At 34.9% G+C, this 18,078-nt stretch overlaps 2 protein-coding genes across 3 annotated transcripts in view; one reads left to right on the top strand and one right to left on the bottom strand.

Annotated features, from left to right (window-relative positions):
• LOC120417696 (protein bunched, class 2/F/G isoform) overlaps nt 1-6,202 on the bottom strand; it is a 199,920-nt gene extending 193,718 nt beyond the window's left edge. Inside the window, exon 1 of one of the 2 annotated variants that reach the window (XM_039579837.2) lies at nt 5,346-6,202. In XM_039579837.2, coding sequence (XP_039435771.1) covers nt 5,346-5,627 — 282 coding nt within the window. In that variant the 5' untranslated portion in view covers nt 5,628-6,202. The remainder of the gene's footprint in view (nt 1-5,345) is intronic. The other variant, XM_039579838.2, reaches the window with a different exon arrangement.
• A 3,653-nt stretch (nt 6,203-9,855) lies between these two features.
• Nucleotides 9,856-10,892, top strand: LOC120417714 (40S ribosomal protein S13). Its single transcript, XM_039579866.2, has 2 exons — nt 9,856-10,180; nt 10,443-10,892. Exons 1-2 carry the CDS (start codon nt 9,971-9,973, stop codon nt 10,686-10,688), a joined length of 456 nt encoding a protein of 151 aa, XP_039435800.1. The 5' UTR covers nt 9,856-9,970; the 3' UTR covers nt 10,689-10,892.
• The last annotated feature ends 7,186 nt before the right edge of the window (nt 10,893-18,078 follow it).

The following is an 18,078-nucleotide window of genomic DNA, read 5'->3' as shown; positions in this document are numbered from 1 at the left end:
AAGTTTAACTTATTTTATGTGACTTTGCCAATGTTTTCTACTAAAATTTCCTACATTTTAAGTAAAACGAATTATGCAGTAATTTTTCTATTGTCCCATTTTTTACAACTTTTATTGGTAATGGTGCCATTTTATAGCAGAAAATGTGAAAAACAGGCAAAAAATTGAAAAAGTGACTGTAAAAACATTAAAAAATTAGATAGGAAAAATATAATGATAGGAGTTGGTAGAATAGGCCAAATACTACCAAAAACAAACATAAACTAAACAAGATTAATGCAAATTAAAATACTAAAAATAAAACAAGAAAGAAGTAAAGAAGAAGTAAGGTTTTTCGTAGAACAAAAGTTGCTCAAAATAACCTCCTGAACACGGGAAAAATAAAAACATTCGAAAAAAAAATTGGGCAGTAGAGGGTTAAGCTTTGGAATGCAATCCCCTTCGTTACAATCAAAACAATTCAATATTTGAATCGAAAACCATGACGTTTGATTCTGTAGGGACAGCCACGGAAATAGACACCGACAAATGTATGGCATAAGGTCGAAAGTGAAAAAAATGTCGTATGGATAAAAAATCGAAAATGTGAAAAACGAAAAAAAAAACACTCTTTTAAAAATCAGACAAAAAAGACAAATCTAACTGGAATAAATAAAACATTCAAAAAGTATTTTTAAAGATAGAAAATCATAAAAATATTTTAAGAAAAAAAAGTTCAGTTTTGAAAGAATTGAAAAAATACAAAAATATTAGGCAACTACAAATTTTATTTTAAGTTTTTGTGGTAAAAAAATATGTTTTTTTTTTTTATTTCAAGCCTTATCTTCAAAAGGTTGAAACAAAAAGTATCATAAAATGCTCCATTAGGGTGACAATAAAAAAAACTGGGATGACCTCTGATTTGATTCCATAGGCAAAACTAAGTAACTTTGTCAATTTTGAGCCAAATCGGTTAAGGTCAAGGGGTCGCTTTTTATCGTTGAAGTTTATATGGGGAAAATCGCAAAAATGTATGCAAAAAAACATCGCTTCACTATTTTTCTACCAGGTGGCACGGGTCTCACCAAAAACTGTTCAATTGTGAGATTCTTGTAGCAAATTTAATTTCCTACAACTTTGTCGAAGAGTGCAAAACGATCCGAGTTGATCCTAACTTTTGGTGATTTTTTAGTAAAAAGTATTTTCTTATAAAGAATCGAAACAGGGGGTATCAGACTTTCCAAAATTTAAAACTTTCTTGTCACCCTATGCTCTATACATTATTTAAGTGAATTTATAAAAAAAAATCCTAAAATCTGTGCCCCAAAACGTAAAATTTGTAAATTGCTTAAGGGATTTTGATAATATTGATAAACTTTTAACAATATTTTTTTATTTATTTTGATGGGGGGACAAAAACTAGAAAGAAAATTTGCATTGGCTTTATTTTAATACGAAAATAAGAATCAACTTTTTAAAAGAACATGAATGTAAAATTCAGAATTAAAAAATAATAACTGCAAATCTTTGAAAGAATGAAAAGTTTCTCAAAACTATTATTAAATAAAATAAATTATTGTTAAAGGATATTAAAAGCTAATAACTTTAAAAATAACTCTTCAAACTTTTTAACGAACTGAAAATGTTGAAAAAATAAAACTCATGAAAATTTTATTTTATCAAAAAATATTTTTTTGAAATTTTTTTAACATCTTTGAAATTGACAAACTTTGAATTTGAAGAATTCTCAAGTTTTTTTAAATAGTTCATATAAAAATATAAAAGATAATAGCTTAAGGGCCTTTAAAAAAAACTCCAGAAATATTCATGTTTCCAACAAGTGAAATAATAACTCAGAAATATAAAATCTTAAGACAGAACAATTAAAAGGCTAGAAAAATTATATTGAAAGAATTAAAAAGATTTTCGAAATCCTCAAAATAATATTACAAAATAAGATGTTTGAGTCACTTTTGACCCCATGATTTTCGACCTTTTGGCACTCGAAATTTGGTTCTTTTGACCTTCTATGGCAGTGCAAGCCATTGATGAAACAAAACTTTTTCCTTAAAATAAACTAGAACAGTTTACTGTTTAGAAACTAGCATTTACAGTATATGGATGATTTCTTGTTCACAACTAGATGGCTCTAGTGAGAAGTTGCGTTGGATTTTTTTTTATTTTTAAAGAGTTCAAAAATTTACATCTGTTTGTCTGTGATTTTAGTTTGAAAATAATGTAACTTCAAATTTTAATTTCAATCATATTTTGAACGATTTTTAACATCTTTACAATTTTTGGTGGTTGATCATTTTCAGAAAACTTCTCCTCACTGATAACAAAATCTGTGAGCAACTTGAATAATCTTTTCCTGGTGCAACACGAGAAAAGGGCGGGTAAGCATTTTGACAGTTAGAACTATCTTGCTTGTTCTCAGGCAAACTTTATCTTTTTCACAAATCTCGAAGTACCTCCCCAGCTACATTTCCAAACTGCAGGTTTTGTTAAATAGTTACCGGTTGTCTCGGAAATTGTATAACACTTTCAGCTGTCAAAATGCTCATGTGCCCTTTTCAAATGTTGCTCCAGATTTTCACTTATATTTTTGAAAAAAAAGTCTCCAAGACAATAATTCAATGCATATTTTAATTTCACCACAGCTCATACGCTCACGCGTATTTGACAGATCGTTGGAACTGTGTGTAGGGGAAATATATCCATTTTAAGCCAAATAAGTGGTCGTGTTTGAATGATGCTGGATAATCTGGACTGTTCCTCGGAATTCATTAAAACCAAGTACACCAACGAGTAGAGCAACTTTGTGTGAACAGTTCCGTTTATTTACACTTTTACTAAAAGTTATTCTATTTCTTTTACAAGCTCTTGGAACAAATATTTCCCAAGTGTATTCTAATCAGACGATAATGCACTGGGCCCCGCCCATTTTTCTATTTTCAGCTTAGTTCATTTTTCTTGCAGCGCTCTTTTGGGTCTGCTTAGTGCTGCCAGTTGTCACGAAATTGTAATGAACGAAATTGTGATGAATGCAACATTTCTGTGGTGAGTTTTCAAGCATTCCAACATATTTTCTTAGTGACAGATTGATACATTTAAGAAGAGTGTTATATTATATTTTCATTTTAAAAAGTTAAAACAAGCTGATTAAATATGTATTTTTTAATTCATCAGGTATTTTAATCAATTTAAATTATTGTCAACTCACCACGATAATTCAAAATCACCGTGTAGTACGCGTGTGCACAACTAGATGGCTCCAGTGGAAAGTGATCAATTTATTCGAAATTAAAAAAAACAATAATTGTCTGTGGATCAATCAACAGTTTAACCACAGACAAACAGACGTAAACAAAAGTAGCATTTCGATCAAAAATCCCCCAATTACTCCTCACTAGTGCCATCTAGCTGGGGGCACTCACATCGCATGACATATAGTAGTGTGCATGTAGACAGTTGTTGTGAACTGTTGTGAGTTCGAATTTGTCGTGGTGAGTTTCGAATCTTTTAAATTGACAGTTGAATTGACATTTGATGGATTTTTAATGAGTTCTAGGTCTGTTTGTCTGTTGTTAGTCGGTGAAACTTTTTTCTAGTTGTAGTTTTTGCCACACAAAGATGTGTTATTTTGCATCATTGAAAAGATTTTAATGTTGTATTTTTTATATTATTTTTTGGGTTTAGATGAGACATTGTCTATGACCGACGTGAAAAGAAGTGATTTAGCATTTTTTTAGTTTTTCCATACAATTTTGCGGACTGGTCATACTAAATAAGAATGGTTTTTTTGTATCGATTTGGTGTCTTTGGTAAAGTTGTTGGTTATGATTATGACTTATCAGAAAAAATATTTACAATTAACATTAACAATATTTTTTTTTTTTTTTTTTTTTTTTTTTTTTGGGAGGGTGATCCAGCCGCACATCGTTGATGTCGAAACCTCTAAACTGGGCCCTCGTCCTGTCACGTCCGTCAGTAGTCTTGTCGTACATTACAACTAGAATCAGATCTGCCAATGAATTAGTACACTTCGACCAAATAAACACTGACGCTGTATGGATCTGACTCTAGAATAAATGCACAGTTGTGTGTTATTTATAAGTCCAAAATGTTCAATTATTCATATAAGTCCAAATATTAATTTGCGGATAACTACCTAACTTGAATTGAATACAAGATTTAAAGCAACCTATCCGAAAGCTACTCTTATCTCAAATCCCCGACATTTTAATTATTAACCAAAAAAAAAAAACGTTTCTTTTAAAACCTGTCTGGCTTCTTTTAAAAAACAAAAAAAAATAACAGTTGATATTTTACAAGTCGTGAAATGAAAAAGAGACGACCATTTGTTCGTCAGAATTCCAGTAGATCCTCGATTCGCAACAATGGTCGATACAATCATAATCCGACAACCGTTAGTTCAACAGATCAACGAATTTAGTCCGATATCATTTCACTATTGATTGATCGAGACTCTATGGAAATTTTGACAAATCAGAATGGTTTTTATGCTAGTTGAATGAAAATCACCGATTCTGATAGAATTACTAAATTCACTGTTACTAATTTTGTCCCTAAATAACTAAAGGCAAAGTATAAAAAGTTGATATTTATAGTTAAAATCCTAAATTCTACAAACACTATTTTTTTAAACCCGCATCCTAACCTGACACCCACATTAAGATAGGGAAAAATCACATATGTAGCGGTTCATTGTACAAATGTGATATTTCCACTATCAGAGAACCTCCTTGTCTCGATGACAGCTTACCGGCCATCGATTAAGCCCTGAGACTACGCCAAAGTGGGTTCTCGCAGCATGAAGTGGTGTCCATGTGTAAAAATGGAAGCTTCAGCAATATACTGAACACTTCGATTTTAATTCCACATCGAATCAAATCATACTCTTTGCCAAACAAGCATCAAACCTATGACACTCATTATGACAAAGCCCAGGGACAATTAACATTAACAATATTAAAAACTTAATTTTTCACAACTAAAATTAAGTTTCCAAATTAAGTACTTGTTGAATTTTAGTTTTCATTTTTAATTATTTTTAGAAGACTAAAAAGGCCATCTTTTGTGGTAGAGTCATGAAATAAAAAAACATTTCTTTTTGAAAATTTCAAATAGCCGTCAACAAAATTTAAAAAAAAAAACATTGGAGTTTAAAAATCAATTTTGCTCTTGAAAATTAATTTCAAGTCATAATATTTTTTTTAATAGAAAAAAAGATTTTTTTGCAGTTTAAAAATCTCTTAAATCGATCAAAATCGCTGATAAATTTAATATTAAACCAAATTTGTTATTTTCACCATAAAAATGATTGATTTCCTCGCCTCACTCACCTTCCCATCGTAGACCATCGGCGGCAGCGAGGCACACTCCCGCTCCTTCAGCTCCTCCTTGAGCAGCCGGATCAGGGCAAGGCCCTTGCCATGCTGCTGCTGGTGGTGGTGGCCAGCGCCCAGCGCCCCAACGGCTCCCCCACAAACGGTCCTGGGCCCACTATCCTGTTGTGGTCCGGCCGCAATCCGAAAGCCAGCCAACTGAGTGGTGGCTACCGGAGTCGTGGTCGCCGACGAGGAGGACGACGAACTGGAACCGACCTCCTCGTCAACGTTGGCCATTTTCAAGCGCTACGGATCCCCCTTCAAGGGTCGTTTGGTCGCTGGACCGATTCCATCGCTTGTGGTCCAAGGGCACTCTTTTTTTTGGACTTTTTTCTCCACCAGACAGACACAATTTAGATTTGCCTTTTTCTTTTTGCTTGCGCTTTTTGACACTTGATTTTCACTGAATCATCACTTAATTTAGCTTATTTTAGAAAAGATTTCTTCCTCCTAACTAATTTACACTTTTTGCGTACAACACCCGTCACCTTCCGCAGGAGGAGAGGCCAAACCCCTTTCTTCCGAAGCCAATCAACCCGTGACAGTTCCGGAAAAGCAAAAAAAAAACTTTCCAGCCAACCCTCTTTTTGCACAATTTTGAAACTCTCTCTGCTCCAACACACAAAACTCGAAATCGCGACGATTTCCACCCGTAATTACATCCGAATATCGGAACCGACCCCGACGGATTGCCGGACTTGGCCACGCAAAAAGCGGTCGCGATTTTCAAGGGTTTCGATTTTTAACTAAACTTTCTGGCAAATCGTTTGCGACGTCGACCGAAAAACACACACAGCAGAGGCCACACAGTAGAGTCACTGGCATCCCATCCAAAGACGAACTTTGTTTGAGGGAAAGGGATTTTTGGGCTTTTTTACTGTGCGCGCGCGACAACTGTCACTGTCACTGTGTCAGAAAAATGGGGGTTGTCAGCGTTGAGTCCGACATAGGCTTGGTGGCGCAGGGGTGGGATGGGGGTTGTCGGAGTTGAATTTATTTATAAGAAAATTAATTTAAGCTCCTTATAATTTTGTATGTTTTAATTGGGTACTAAAGCCCTATGTAATTTTTTATGTACAACGGTAAAAAACACGATTAAAAACCATTTCTAATCACTTTTTTTCATTTTAACGCAAATTTTTTTTTTTTGACAGGACAACATTTTTTCGATGGATCAACTATGGTCCCCTTGGAACGAGCTGTCAAGTAGGAGCTTTTCTGTCAAGAAGGACCACGCGGTAAATTTTTCAAAATTGATTTAAAAATCCATTTTCAACTCTTTGTGGTCGTACAAAGGGTCATTGTACTCAGAAAAGTAAGCTTTATCGCTGTAAACAATAATATCAGCAATCTAAGCTTCATTTTAGGACCCAATTGTTTACAATTGAGTTTAGTTTGCTTATTTAATTAAACAAAACAATTTGACCTCGGATTAAATTTGAAAGTTAATGAAACAAAACGATTTGACCTTGGATTTAGCTTATTTTTCTGAGTTAAAAATTTAAATAGAATAAAAATAAAATAATTTCTGTCAAGAAAAGCCGCAGGCAAAATTTTTAATTAATGGAAAAAACTCTTTTATTATTTGAAGGAAGAAAGAACCTTTATCTGATGAGTGTATAATAAAATCGGTATTATAACCTATTAGGGTCCTAAAAGCCCTATGTAAATTTTTATGTACAACGATTAAAAACACGCTTAAAAACCATGTCTGATCACTTTTTTTTATTTGAACGCAGAAAAAAAAGTTGACGTGACAACATTTTTTCGATGGATCAACTATGGTCCCCTTGGAAAGAGCTGTCAAGTAGGACCATTTCTGTCAAGAAGGACCGCGAGGTTAATTTTTCAAAATTGATTTAAAAATCCATTTTAAACTCTTTGCGGTCGTACAAAGGGACAATGTACGCAGAAAAATAAGCTTTATCACTGGAAACAATAATATCAGCTATCTATGCTTCATTTTAGGACCCAATTTAAACTCAATTTGACCGATGTTCATACAACAGGTTAAATTATCCACGAAAATATCTGTATCTTGAGATGGGAAACTAAGATCGATTTGCTGTCTTCGACAAAGCTGCAGATTTAGGTTTATCCCAGTACCAGCCTGTAGCCAGCAAAGGCAAATAAAGAGTGCAGTTCTCGGTGCAGTTATTTTTTTCTGGAAAGTTAATAAGTCTATATAAGGTAAAGTGCCCAAAGTTTTCGAATGGCAGGTCAAATGGCAAGCACACATCAGCTTGCTGGTCAAATTGGAAAATTATGTATTAAAAAATTATACGATATTTAACTGAAACTAATAAATACATCTATCAGTTGAAGTTTGATACACAAATGACATTTTCCAACAGTTTTGTTAAAAAAGCTTTCAACCAATTATTTAAACTTAACCAAAAAAAAATAAAAATTTTAATGTTATGTTCCTGCCTCAACAAACATTGAAATCAGATAATACTACAAGTTATACAGTATTTGTTAAGAAGTTTTTACATCACGGTCTGGCCCAGCTCGAAGGGTGGGGTGATTGAACATTTCGTGGCACAATCGACAGTTGTAATTTCACAAACATAATGAAAATTAAAAAGGTATTGTATTTTCATCAATTTTTTTTATTTATAACAAAAAAAGTTGGAGGTGGAAATCCAAATATGAAAAATGACGTAACTTTGTTGTTAAATGAAGTGCACCTGAACTGCAATAGCAATGAGAAATCGTTGGAGAACGATTTTTTAACAATTTTAAGGAAATTGAAAATCTACAATTTAGAAAATTAGAAAGTTCAAAAATTTTAAACAGATCAAATGTTTTAAAATGTAGAAAATAAACATAAATAAAAATTATTTAAAACAAAAAAAAAACAGATGAAAAAAAAATACAAACTAAAAACATGAAAGTAGAAAAATAAAGCGAAAACTTCAAATTGGATCCTAAAATTAAGCTTAAATTTGAGATATTATTGTTCACATCGACAAAGCTTTTTTTGCTGAGTACAATGACCCTTTGTAAGACCCAAGGAGTAGGACAGTGAGTAACTGAGTGACTCAATTTCTCAATGTTACTCAATCTTACTCAAAGTTACTCAATTTTTCTCCTGAGTAATTTGAAGACAGGTTACGGAATTTTCGAATGCTCATTTTGACAGTTGAAATCGTTGAAATGTTTACAAACAGTAAGCCTCAGAAAAGATAACGAAATTAGTTGATTTTGGTTGCAGTTTTTTGTGCTAAATATAATAATTGCGCTAGGCTGGGATTGCGACATGCGTCCAAAGACGACAAAATTGCTAATCTATAAAAAAAACTGCCATGTTCCATGATATGGTAGATCTGTTAGATGCGCAGAAGGAGAACCTGGAACTTGCGATGTGCGGGTGGCGGCTTATCAGAAGACATGCACCGTTCCCGTCCCCCTTCAACCTTTAATCTGCTCCAGCTCAATATCCCAAAAAATATTCTCCCCAAATTCCGGGAGGTTTTCAAGCCGCTTGTATTTCTGTTCTACAGCAAACGGAAAAAATCAAGCCAGATTTCAGTGACTGGAACCTGCGTGGAAGATTCGTGAGGTGGGATGGTGATGGTGGGACAAGACTCCAGCGAGATTGGAGGAGGAGCGCAACGGGGTACGGAGAATAGAGTAATGCAATAAATGATAAACAACTCTAGACTGCAAAGGCTTATGAATTAATCTCAGTTGAATGGTTGTCCAGATCTCTGAACTGATTAATTCTAATGAAAATACTAATTGAATTGAATTGATTTTTTTAGAGGAACGGCATCTAACTCCATCTTGTCTCTAATGTTGGCATTTCAGCACTTTGACGTTCAATTGGGTCCTAAAATGAAGCTTAGATTGCTGATATTATTGTTTACAGCGATAAAGCTTATTTTTCTGAGTACAATGACCCTTTGTACGACCACAAAGAGTTAAAAATTGATTTTTAAATCAATTTTGAAAAATTAACCTCGCGGTCCTTCTTGACAGAAAAGCTTCTACTTGACAGCTCGTTCCAAGGGGACCATAGTTGATCCATCGAAAAAATGTTGTCTTGTCAAAAAAAAATTTTGCATTAAAATGAAAAATAGTGATCAGAAATGGTTTTTAATCGTGTTTTTTACCGTTGTACATAAAAATTGGCATAGGGCTTTAGTACCCAATTACAGTTTATAAAAAGCGTTTTCAACTGAAATCGAGTGATAAATACCTCAATCGGTAGAGAGAAGCAAATTTCTATCAACAGTTTTACAAAATAAGTTGTTTCAATAGTGAAAATCAGCAGATTGGATGGAGTTAAGAACTAGCGAGTGCATAACCTTTTTTTTGTTATCTTTTGCATTATGTCATTTATGTTAAAACAATTTTCCATCCCACCCCTGAACTCCGACAACGTTTGACAGCTACTTTCCTTATGCCTTCCGCCTTTATGTCAACCCCGGGTGCACCCACCCACCACCTTGACAGCTCGTTCGCTCTTTTTCCCGTGAAACGTCAACACGTTAGCACGCGTTTTGCTCGCGTTTCCAAAGAGGATTTCTTTGCTCGGAAGTGTCCACCGTGTGTAAACCAATCCGCCTGCCACCATGGGTCGTATGCACGCTCCCGGAAAGGGTATCTCCCAGTCGGCGCTGCCGTACCGCCGTTCCGTGCCGTCCTGGCTGAAGCTGAACGCCGACGACGTCAAGGAGCAGATCAAGAAGCTCGGCAAGAAGGGCATGACCCCGTCCCAGATCGGCATCATCCTGCGGGACTCGCACGGCGTCGCCCAGGTCCGCTTCGTCAACGGCAACAAGGTGGGTTTTGCGAGTGGTTTTTGAGGGATATTTTGATGTGAAATTAATGTAAGAATTAAGAAAAGTTTTGAAAACAAGTCCCAGAACAAAGTGAGGTTAGGAAGTTCCTCCATTTTTGCTTCCCCCACAAGAAAGTTTCCGGCGTTTGCCGGCAGAGGCGCTGTGATCTCCGCTCGTTTGTTGATGTTGATGGGATTTGTTTACGTGACCTTAAATAATTATTGTAACTTTAAAAACTAACAACTCTCGAATCTCGTTCCAGGTTCTCCGCATCATGAAGGCGGTCGGCCTGAAGCCGGACATCCCCGAGGATCTGTACTTCCTGATCAAGAAGGCCGTCTCGATCCGCAAGCATCTGGAGCGCAACCGCAAGGACATCGACAGCAAGTTCCGGCTGATTCTGATCGAGTCGCGCATCCACCGGCTTGCCCGCTACTACAAAATCAAGGCCGTGCTGCCGCCCAACTGGAAGTACGAGTCCAGCACCGCCTCGGCCCTGGTCGCCTAAGGAGGGAGGAAGTTGCCGCTTTTACGTTAGAGTTAAATCTGTGAACCAACAATTTCCACACAACAAAAACACAGCTGGAAGATCGATGTGGGAGGAGAGAAAAAAAAAACAAAACCAATCTGTGAAGGGAGTTCAGCGCACTTTGCCATGTTTTCGTCGAATCAAAGAGGAATTCAATAAATGGTGAAACGTTGACAAAAACAAGCGGAGCTGGTTCATTTAACTCGAAAGAAATACGCAACTTCGTCATAAGACGTTAATCACCGTGCTCTTTATCGTGATTACACCGATTACACACAAACAGTTTGTCTATACATGAGATGAACTCATGCCAAATATGAGCCCTCTACGACAAAGGGAAGTGGGGTAAAACGGGCTTTAAAGTTTGAGAGCAAAAAAACCTAAAAATTTAAAATTGCTCGCGTTTCCGTAAAACCTCATCAATTCCAACTCTCTTAGATGCATTCGAAAGGTCTTTTGAAGCACTTCAAAATGTGTCATAGACATCCAGGATTGGTTTGAAATTTTCTCTTAGCTTTTGCAAATTACTTTCAAAAATAGATTTTTTTAAAACCTTAATATCTTTTTCCAACAGCCTTCAACACCCATACTCCCATAGGTCAAAAGATAGGTAATTTCATGGACTATAAGCCTACGGTATTAACTTTTTGGCCAATCGCAGTTTTTCTCATAGTTTTTCGATTTTTCTAAATCAAACATTTTGCAACGTTGGTTTTTGCTCTGAAGGCCAAGAAGACGGTACTTTTTGGTCTCAATTTTGTTATATTCGGAATCCTCGGACAATTTCACGTAAGTTAGAAGTATTGGAGTTGTAATATTAATTTAAAAAATAATTGAATAAAACATTTTTGAAAAAAGAAATAGATTTTATTTACTCTATGATCAATACGTCAAATGCTGTATCAAGTAGGCGAAACCCTGTTTTACCCCTAATCCAACAAATTGTTAAAAAATATTTTAATTCATTCTAAATGGCAATTTTTCCAATAAAATTTACAACTCCAATACTTTTAATTTACGTGAAATTGTCCGAGGATTCCGAATATGACAAAATTGAGGCCAAAAAGTGCCGTCTTCTTGGCCTACAGAGCAAAAACCAACGTTGTAAAATGTTTGTTGCAGAAAAATCGAAAAACTATTTATGAGAAAAACTGCGATTGGCCTATCTTTTGACCTATGGGAGTATGGGTGTTGGAGGCTGTTGCAATAAGATATTAAGGCTTCAAAAAAATTCATTTTTGACAGTAATTTGCAAAAGCTAAGAGAAAAGGTCAAACCAATCCTAGATGTCTATAGCTCATTTTGAAGCGCTTCAAAAGACCTTTCGAATGCATCTATGAGAGTTGGAGAGTTTTACGAAAATGCGAGCAATTTTAAGATTTTTTATGTTTTTTTGACCTCAAACTTCAAAGCCCGTTTTACCCCACTTCCCTTTGTCGTAGAGGGCTCATATTTGGCATGAGTTAATCTCATGCATAGACAAACAAACGCTGAAAGTTTCATCCAAATCGGAGCACCTCGATACGACCTCTAGAACAAACCGAGCAATATTTACAAATACTGCCTCTTAAATCGTGTTTAGATATTTTCAAACTGTTGAAATTCGCATAAATGTCCCATTACTTTTGGATTTGGGATTAAGAACGGATTTAGACCAACTAAAATGCAAGGGGCTAACAATAGGGCTAAAAGACGTATAATAACATCACGAATACCAAAAACGACGTTTGAATTCATTGTAAAAAAAATGTAAATTTCTTTACGCATTTTTCTTTACTCATTTTTGCAATATGGGTATCAAACGAAGTAAAATGTCATATGAAGTATACACAATTTTGCTTCGGGAGCGGCTGTGGCTGACTGGTTACGGTGTTCGCTTTGTAAGCGAATGGATCTGGGTTCGATGCCCATCTGCTCCCAACGAGAAAGTTAAGAACACATAAAATTTGAAATTGAACGAAAAATCATAGTCGCTCTAGGCGGGGTTCGAACCCCCCGTCTTTGGATTGGTAAGCAAAAATGCTAACCACTAGGCCATGACGACTTGGTGAGCGTGGATTGGAATTAGGAATACTGTTACAGAGAGCGAGTTGTGGCGCTATAACCACGGCAAATAGTGTCCAGGGCATTCGTGGAAATACAATGTCCCATCCAAGAGGGTCCCGGAGTACCAAAACTTCTTAGCATGGTGCTCCCAACGAAAACAACCAAAATCTCGGAGCGTATGGTGGTGTGTCCCCACGCTTCTTCCTCCCCTGTCGATTCAGAATTGTGTTGTTGTTCGAACACTCAGTGCTCAAACTCAACCCAATTACGAGTCATCTCTGCGATACGGCTTTACGCAGTAGGCCTGCCCGCTTTAACGCTTGTGATGTTTCAATGCATTCCGATGCAATGGCGCACTACAAATGTTAATAAATGACAAGAAGAGTGCTAGGCGTCATCTAACCTAAGGCACTCTCCAGGATCCCTTCGAAAGATTGGCTGCGCTAGGGTCTGATCAGATTAGATTAGATATGAAGCATACACAATTTTGCTTCGTTTGATCACCGATTTCAAAATTTGGGTATTTTCGAAAAATAAGGTATTGTGTGAAACTTAACAACATTTCGTTTCGTTTAATAGTTTAATAGGGTTGTTACGGATGGCGCGTTTCGCGCGGATTTGCTGGCTAATTTTGCTCAGACGCGGATAGCAATTTTGATAAATAAATTAATTTAGAGATAGAATTACTTTCAAGTTATTGAGAAAAATATTACCAGGAATTAGGATAATTTAGTAAAATTTTCTTCCGAAAATGTTTGTTTGTATTTCTCAATAAGAAACGTCGAAAAATTAAGATAATGAAGAATTATTTTTTTAAATAAATTGTTTAGAATTTCTTTAACAAATTTATTACTACAATCAACTCATTTTTCAAAATCTGCTTAGCGACTCTGAAAATTTAATTTCTTTCGAGTTTTGAGCAATGGTTTTTTTTAACTTATTCAGTGTATATTTGTATATTTCATACTGGATCCATTCAACTTTTAATCTTGTAAATAATATTTCAAACATTTTCTGTATACATGGGATTTAACCCGCAGAAATATTTGTTTTCTGAATTTTTACATTTTTGGGGGAAAAACATCAAAACATTTTGGATTTTCATTGGATTAATAAAAACCAAAATCTAAAAATTGAGATTCAAAAATCAAAAAAAATCGAAATTTCTCAATGCAAAATAAAAACAAAATCTGAAATTCAAAACTCCAACATTTATTGAATTTTAAAATTAAAAAATTTCAAGACTTAAGAAATTAAAACATTGAAAACGTCAAAATTCAAAAAATTAAAAACAACCAAGAGAACAAAAAAAAAATTTCTTAAGTTCTTGAATTCTTCAATTCTGCAACTCTTAAATTCCTATATTCTTATATTTGGGACCTATAAATAAGAACTACAGAATTCTTATATTTAGCTAAACTTTGGAAGATTGTGAAAAGGGTGGTTTTTATAAGAAAATCCGTCATGCTATATATTGTTAGAAAGGTATTTGAAAGACCTTTCCAACGCGTTCAAAAGGTTGATGATCTGACAACCTCATCAAAAGTTATGAGCACTCAAGTGTTATTTATACACTTTTTTTTGAGGTCGGATCTCAAAGATCTTGTTGAAAAAGTTGTCCGGATCTATTATGCGACCCATCGTTAGATAGGTAATCAAAAGACCTATCCAACGAGCCCAACAGATTGAAGATCTGACAAACTTATCGAAAGTTATAAGTACTTCAGTGTTTGTAGTACACTTTTTTTAGGCCGGGTCTCAGATATTTTGATAAATATAAGTGTTATTTATACACTTGTTTGTGGCTATGTGAGGAAGGCACCAACCACCTAAAGGTGGATTAAGTAACGTTTTTAATTTTAAGATCTCAAGATTCGGATTTTTTTTAAATTTGAAAATTTTATGTGTTTTTCTAAATTTAGATTTGATGAGAGATCTAAATTTCTAAATGAGCATGAGCATGAGCATGAGCATGAGCATGAGAGACCACCCATGGTTGTCCTTCTCCGTTGCTGAACAGGACCGTAATATCCCATCAGCACAACTGGTCACACGCTTCAACGATCAAATGATGTTTCCCTTATCAACAGCATGCATGAATGCGCTGAAAAGATAAAACATCACGATCATCAAAACTAGAGCCGGTGCGAATAGGAAACAGTCGTTGGCCACCAACGGCGCCCGCCATGTCAGTTTGTAGATCTCGAGGGGATGGGACGGGAATGTTAGTTAGCACAGGCTGCTACCAAGGGTGGGTTCTATACGATATCCACACCCCCGCGTGTGCCGGAAAACTACTTCTACTTGGGATTTTGTTAGTGGGGAAGGGTAATGGCCAGGATTCATCATAGAGGATGATGATGTGGCCCAATAATCAATGAATTTTGTTGAATAGGGTGATGTATTATGAATTCTCAAGGCAAACAATCGGATGATGCGGATGAGACCGTTCCCGGTTATTTGGTGTTGAGTTTAACATAAATGATTCAATCTTAGACAGCCGGCTGTGGAAAGATAGAATCAAAATTATGTGTGATTAAAAGGTGAAATATTAAACTCAGCGTAACATATTTATGTAGAGTTGCCCTGAGACTATTTATACTTTTAAATTATTATAAGATGAGCGACCAATTAATGACTGAAGAGTTATGATGTTATCTGAAGGACTTGAACAATCGCGAAACAATATTTGTCGCCGTGATTCGCGGGAAACGAATGGTCGAATTGAATGATAATTTATATTTTGCTGACGCAATTTAAAAAGAATCTTCCCGTGAAACAATTGCAAATCATAGAACAAAGAAATCTGACTGTGATGTGTATCAAATACATGACTAACGAGAAAAACACACCGACGACGATGGACGAAAACGGAACGCGAAAAAAATGCGTCCCGACGGACAGGCACCTCGAAATGAACTGGCTCAGCTCTGCTGTCATCATGACAACCAGAGCTAGCCGCACCTTCACACACGCACGAACTCACCCGAAATACACACCGACGGCGATCGACGAAAACGGAACGCTAAAAAAAAATGCGTCCCGACGGACAGGCACCGCGAAACGAACTGGCTCAGCTCTGCTGTCATCGTGACAACCAGAGCTAGCCGCACCTTCACACACACACACACACGCACGAACACGCAGAAAAATAAGGCATATTTGAATCAACAAAACGTTTTGTTGATTTGAAAATCATGATTTTTGTTGAATCAACGCTAAACGTCAAAGCAGCTTTTTCAAAACAACAAAAGACTTTTGTGGAATTGAGAAAATCAAGGTTTGTTTCAACGCAAAATCGGCGTTGATTATATTCAACAAAAATTTTGTTGATTCAAACCTCGTACAGGCTGATTCTACAAAACATTTTTCTGCGTGAACTCACCCGAAATACACACCGACGACGATCGACGAAAACGGAACGCGAAAAAAATGCGTCCCGACGGACAGGCACCGCGAAACGAACTCGAGATCTAAATTTCTAAATGTTGAAATTTCTATTTTTTGCGCTTATAATTTTTGGCTTTTCAAAAATATGCGTTCTAAGATTGAAAAAAAAATATTAAAGTAGTATGTCTGTCGAGATTTCTTTAATGGTGTGGATTGGGTTTTGAGACGGCGCCGATCTGGCAACCCTGTCTCAAGTTATGGCTACTTAAGTGATAATGAAGGCTCCAACCACATAGGTGAATTAAGTTAGTTTTTCTATTCTGCCCATGCTCTAAATATTTCATTTCTTGTGAGTTTTAAGTAAAGTTTTTTTGACGCGTGCATTTAAGATTCTTGAGGAAAAGAATAAAAATATTAAAAGATGCATAATTCAAAGTTTCAAAAAAACTAGAACCTCAAAACTTTTATGATTATTGAAAAAAATGAGAAGTTAAAAAAAAATAATATTGAATAAAGTTTTTTCAATAAATCAGAAATTTAAAAATTTTGCAATTTTTAATTCTAAAACTCAAAAATTATAAAAGTTTAAGTGTTCTATAATTCTCAAATTAACTTCCACCGTTTTTGTCGCCTTTTTAGATTCTTGAAATCTAATAACAGCATTTCAATAGCAGCATTTTGTAGTCACATTTTGGGTTACTTAAATCTCTGGATTCTAAAATCTTTGAATTTCAAAATTTTCAAATCCCGTTATTTTTATTTTTGAGTTAAATTTTAAATTAATGTTTTGTTTTGTTTTATTTAATAAATTCTAAATCATTTTTTTTTTATTTCTTTTTGTCAAGATTATTGTTATGACTTTTCCCTATTTTTCACTTCATTCCAGCAACAAAAAAAAATCCTTTTATTCCGAATTTTATTTATTGAATATACAAAATTATTTAATCGTTTATAATTTTCAGTCGCATTCAAAAAAGGCAGACGCAAATATTTTTCAAAGTTTTTGTCCCTCGGCTCTGGGCGGCCGGCAAAAAAATATAAAAATTGAAATATCAAGCCACAGTCTCAACATTTGAATGCAAAAAGTGTTCTAAAATGCTAAAATGCTTTTTGCATTAATTAGTGTTCAAAATATGTAAGTTTGACGATACTAAACATCGAAAACTTCCGAGATTTCAAAAGATTTTTAAATCATGCTAAAAATAATTCTAAACAAAGGGGAATGCATTTTAAATTGATTTAAGCTGATTGCACTTTTAAATTTCCATAGAAATTTTGAAGTTTCTTGATTTTTTTTTGGCCCCTATCTTTTTTCCTTCTTTAGCTTTCTTTTCTTTTGTCAAACACTTTTTGTATTATTTTTATTTTTTTTCATAAAAACTGAGTTATGATGAAACTCTCTTGTATGTTTGTCACATTTTTTCATATTGCGCGGTTTTTTTCGAATTTTCCGTAACAACCCTGCATTGCTTAAACGTTTTGAAAATATTTGGGATCGGCCAACTTAAGTTTGGCAATATGTAGTTGTTATGTAAATATGTTAAAGTTAAATATTAAACAAAATTAGTTAAGTAATTGCAAATATTTCATTCTGGGGAAATGGAATAGAATCCATTCTGGTAATTTTGGTTAATTTGGATTTTTTTCAGCCATTTCGGTAATCTTTGTCAATTTTGGTAATTTTAGTAATTTTTAATTTGGTAATTTTAGTCAGTTTGATAGTTTTGTTCACTTAAGTTTTTTTTTTTTTTTTTGCATTTTGGTCATTTGGATCATTTCGATCATTTAAGTCAATTTCGTGATTTTGGTCTTTTGGGCATTTTAACCATTTTGATTATTTTGGTCATTTTGGTAAGTTTGATGATTTTGGCCAGTTGAACAAGCCACCGGCTAAAAACTCTAAAGTGCCATCTTTTGTATTTTATCAAAAAAT

This window comes from Culex pipiens, chromosome 1 (assembly GCF_016801865.2).
Source record: "Culex pipiens pallens isolate TS chromosome 1, TS_CPP_V2, whole genome shotgun sequence".
NCBI classification, from domain to species: Eukaryota; Metazoa; Arthropoda; class Insecta; order Diptera; family Culicidae; genus Culex; species Culex pipiens.
Note: the sequence above shows the minus strand (reverse complement) of the source record. Positions and strands in the feature narration are given on the sequence as shown.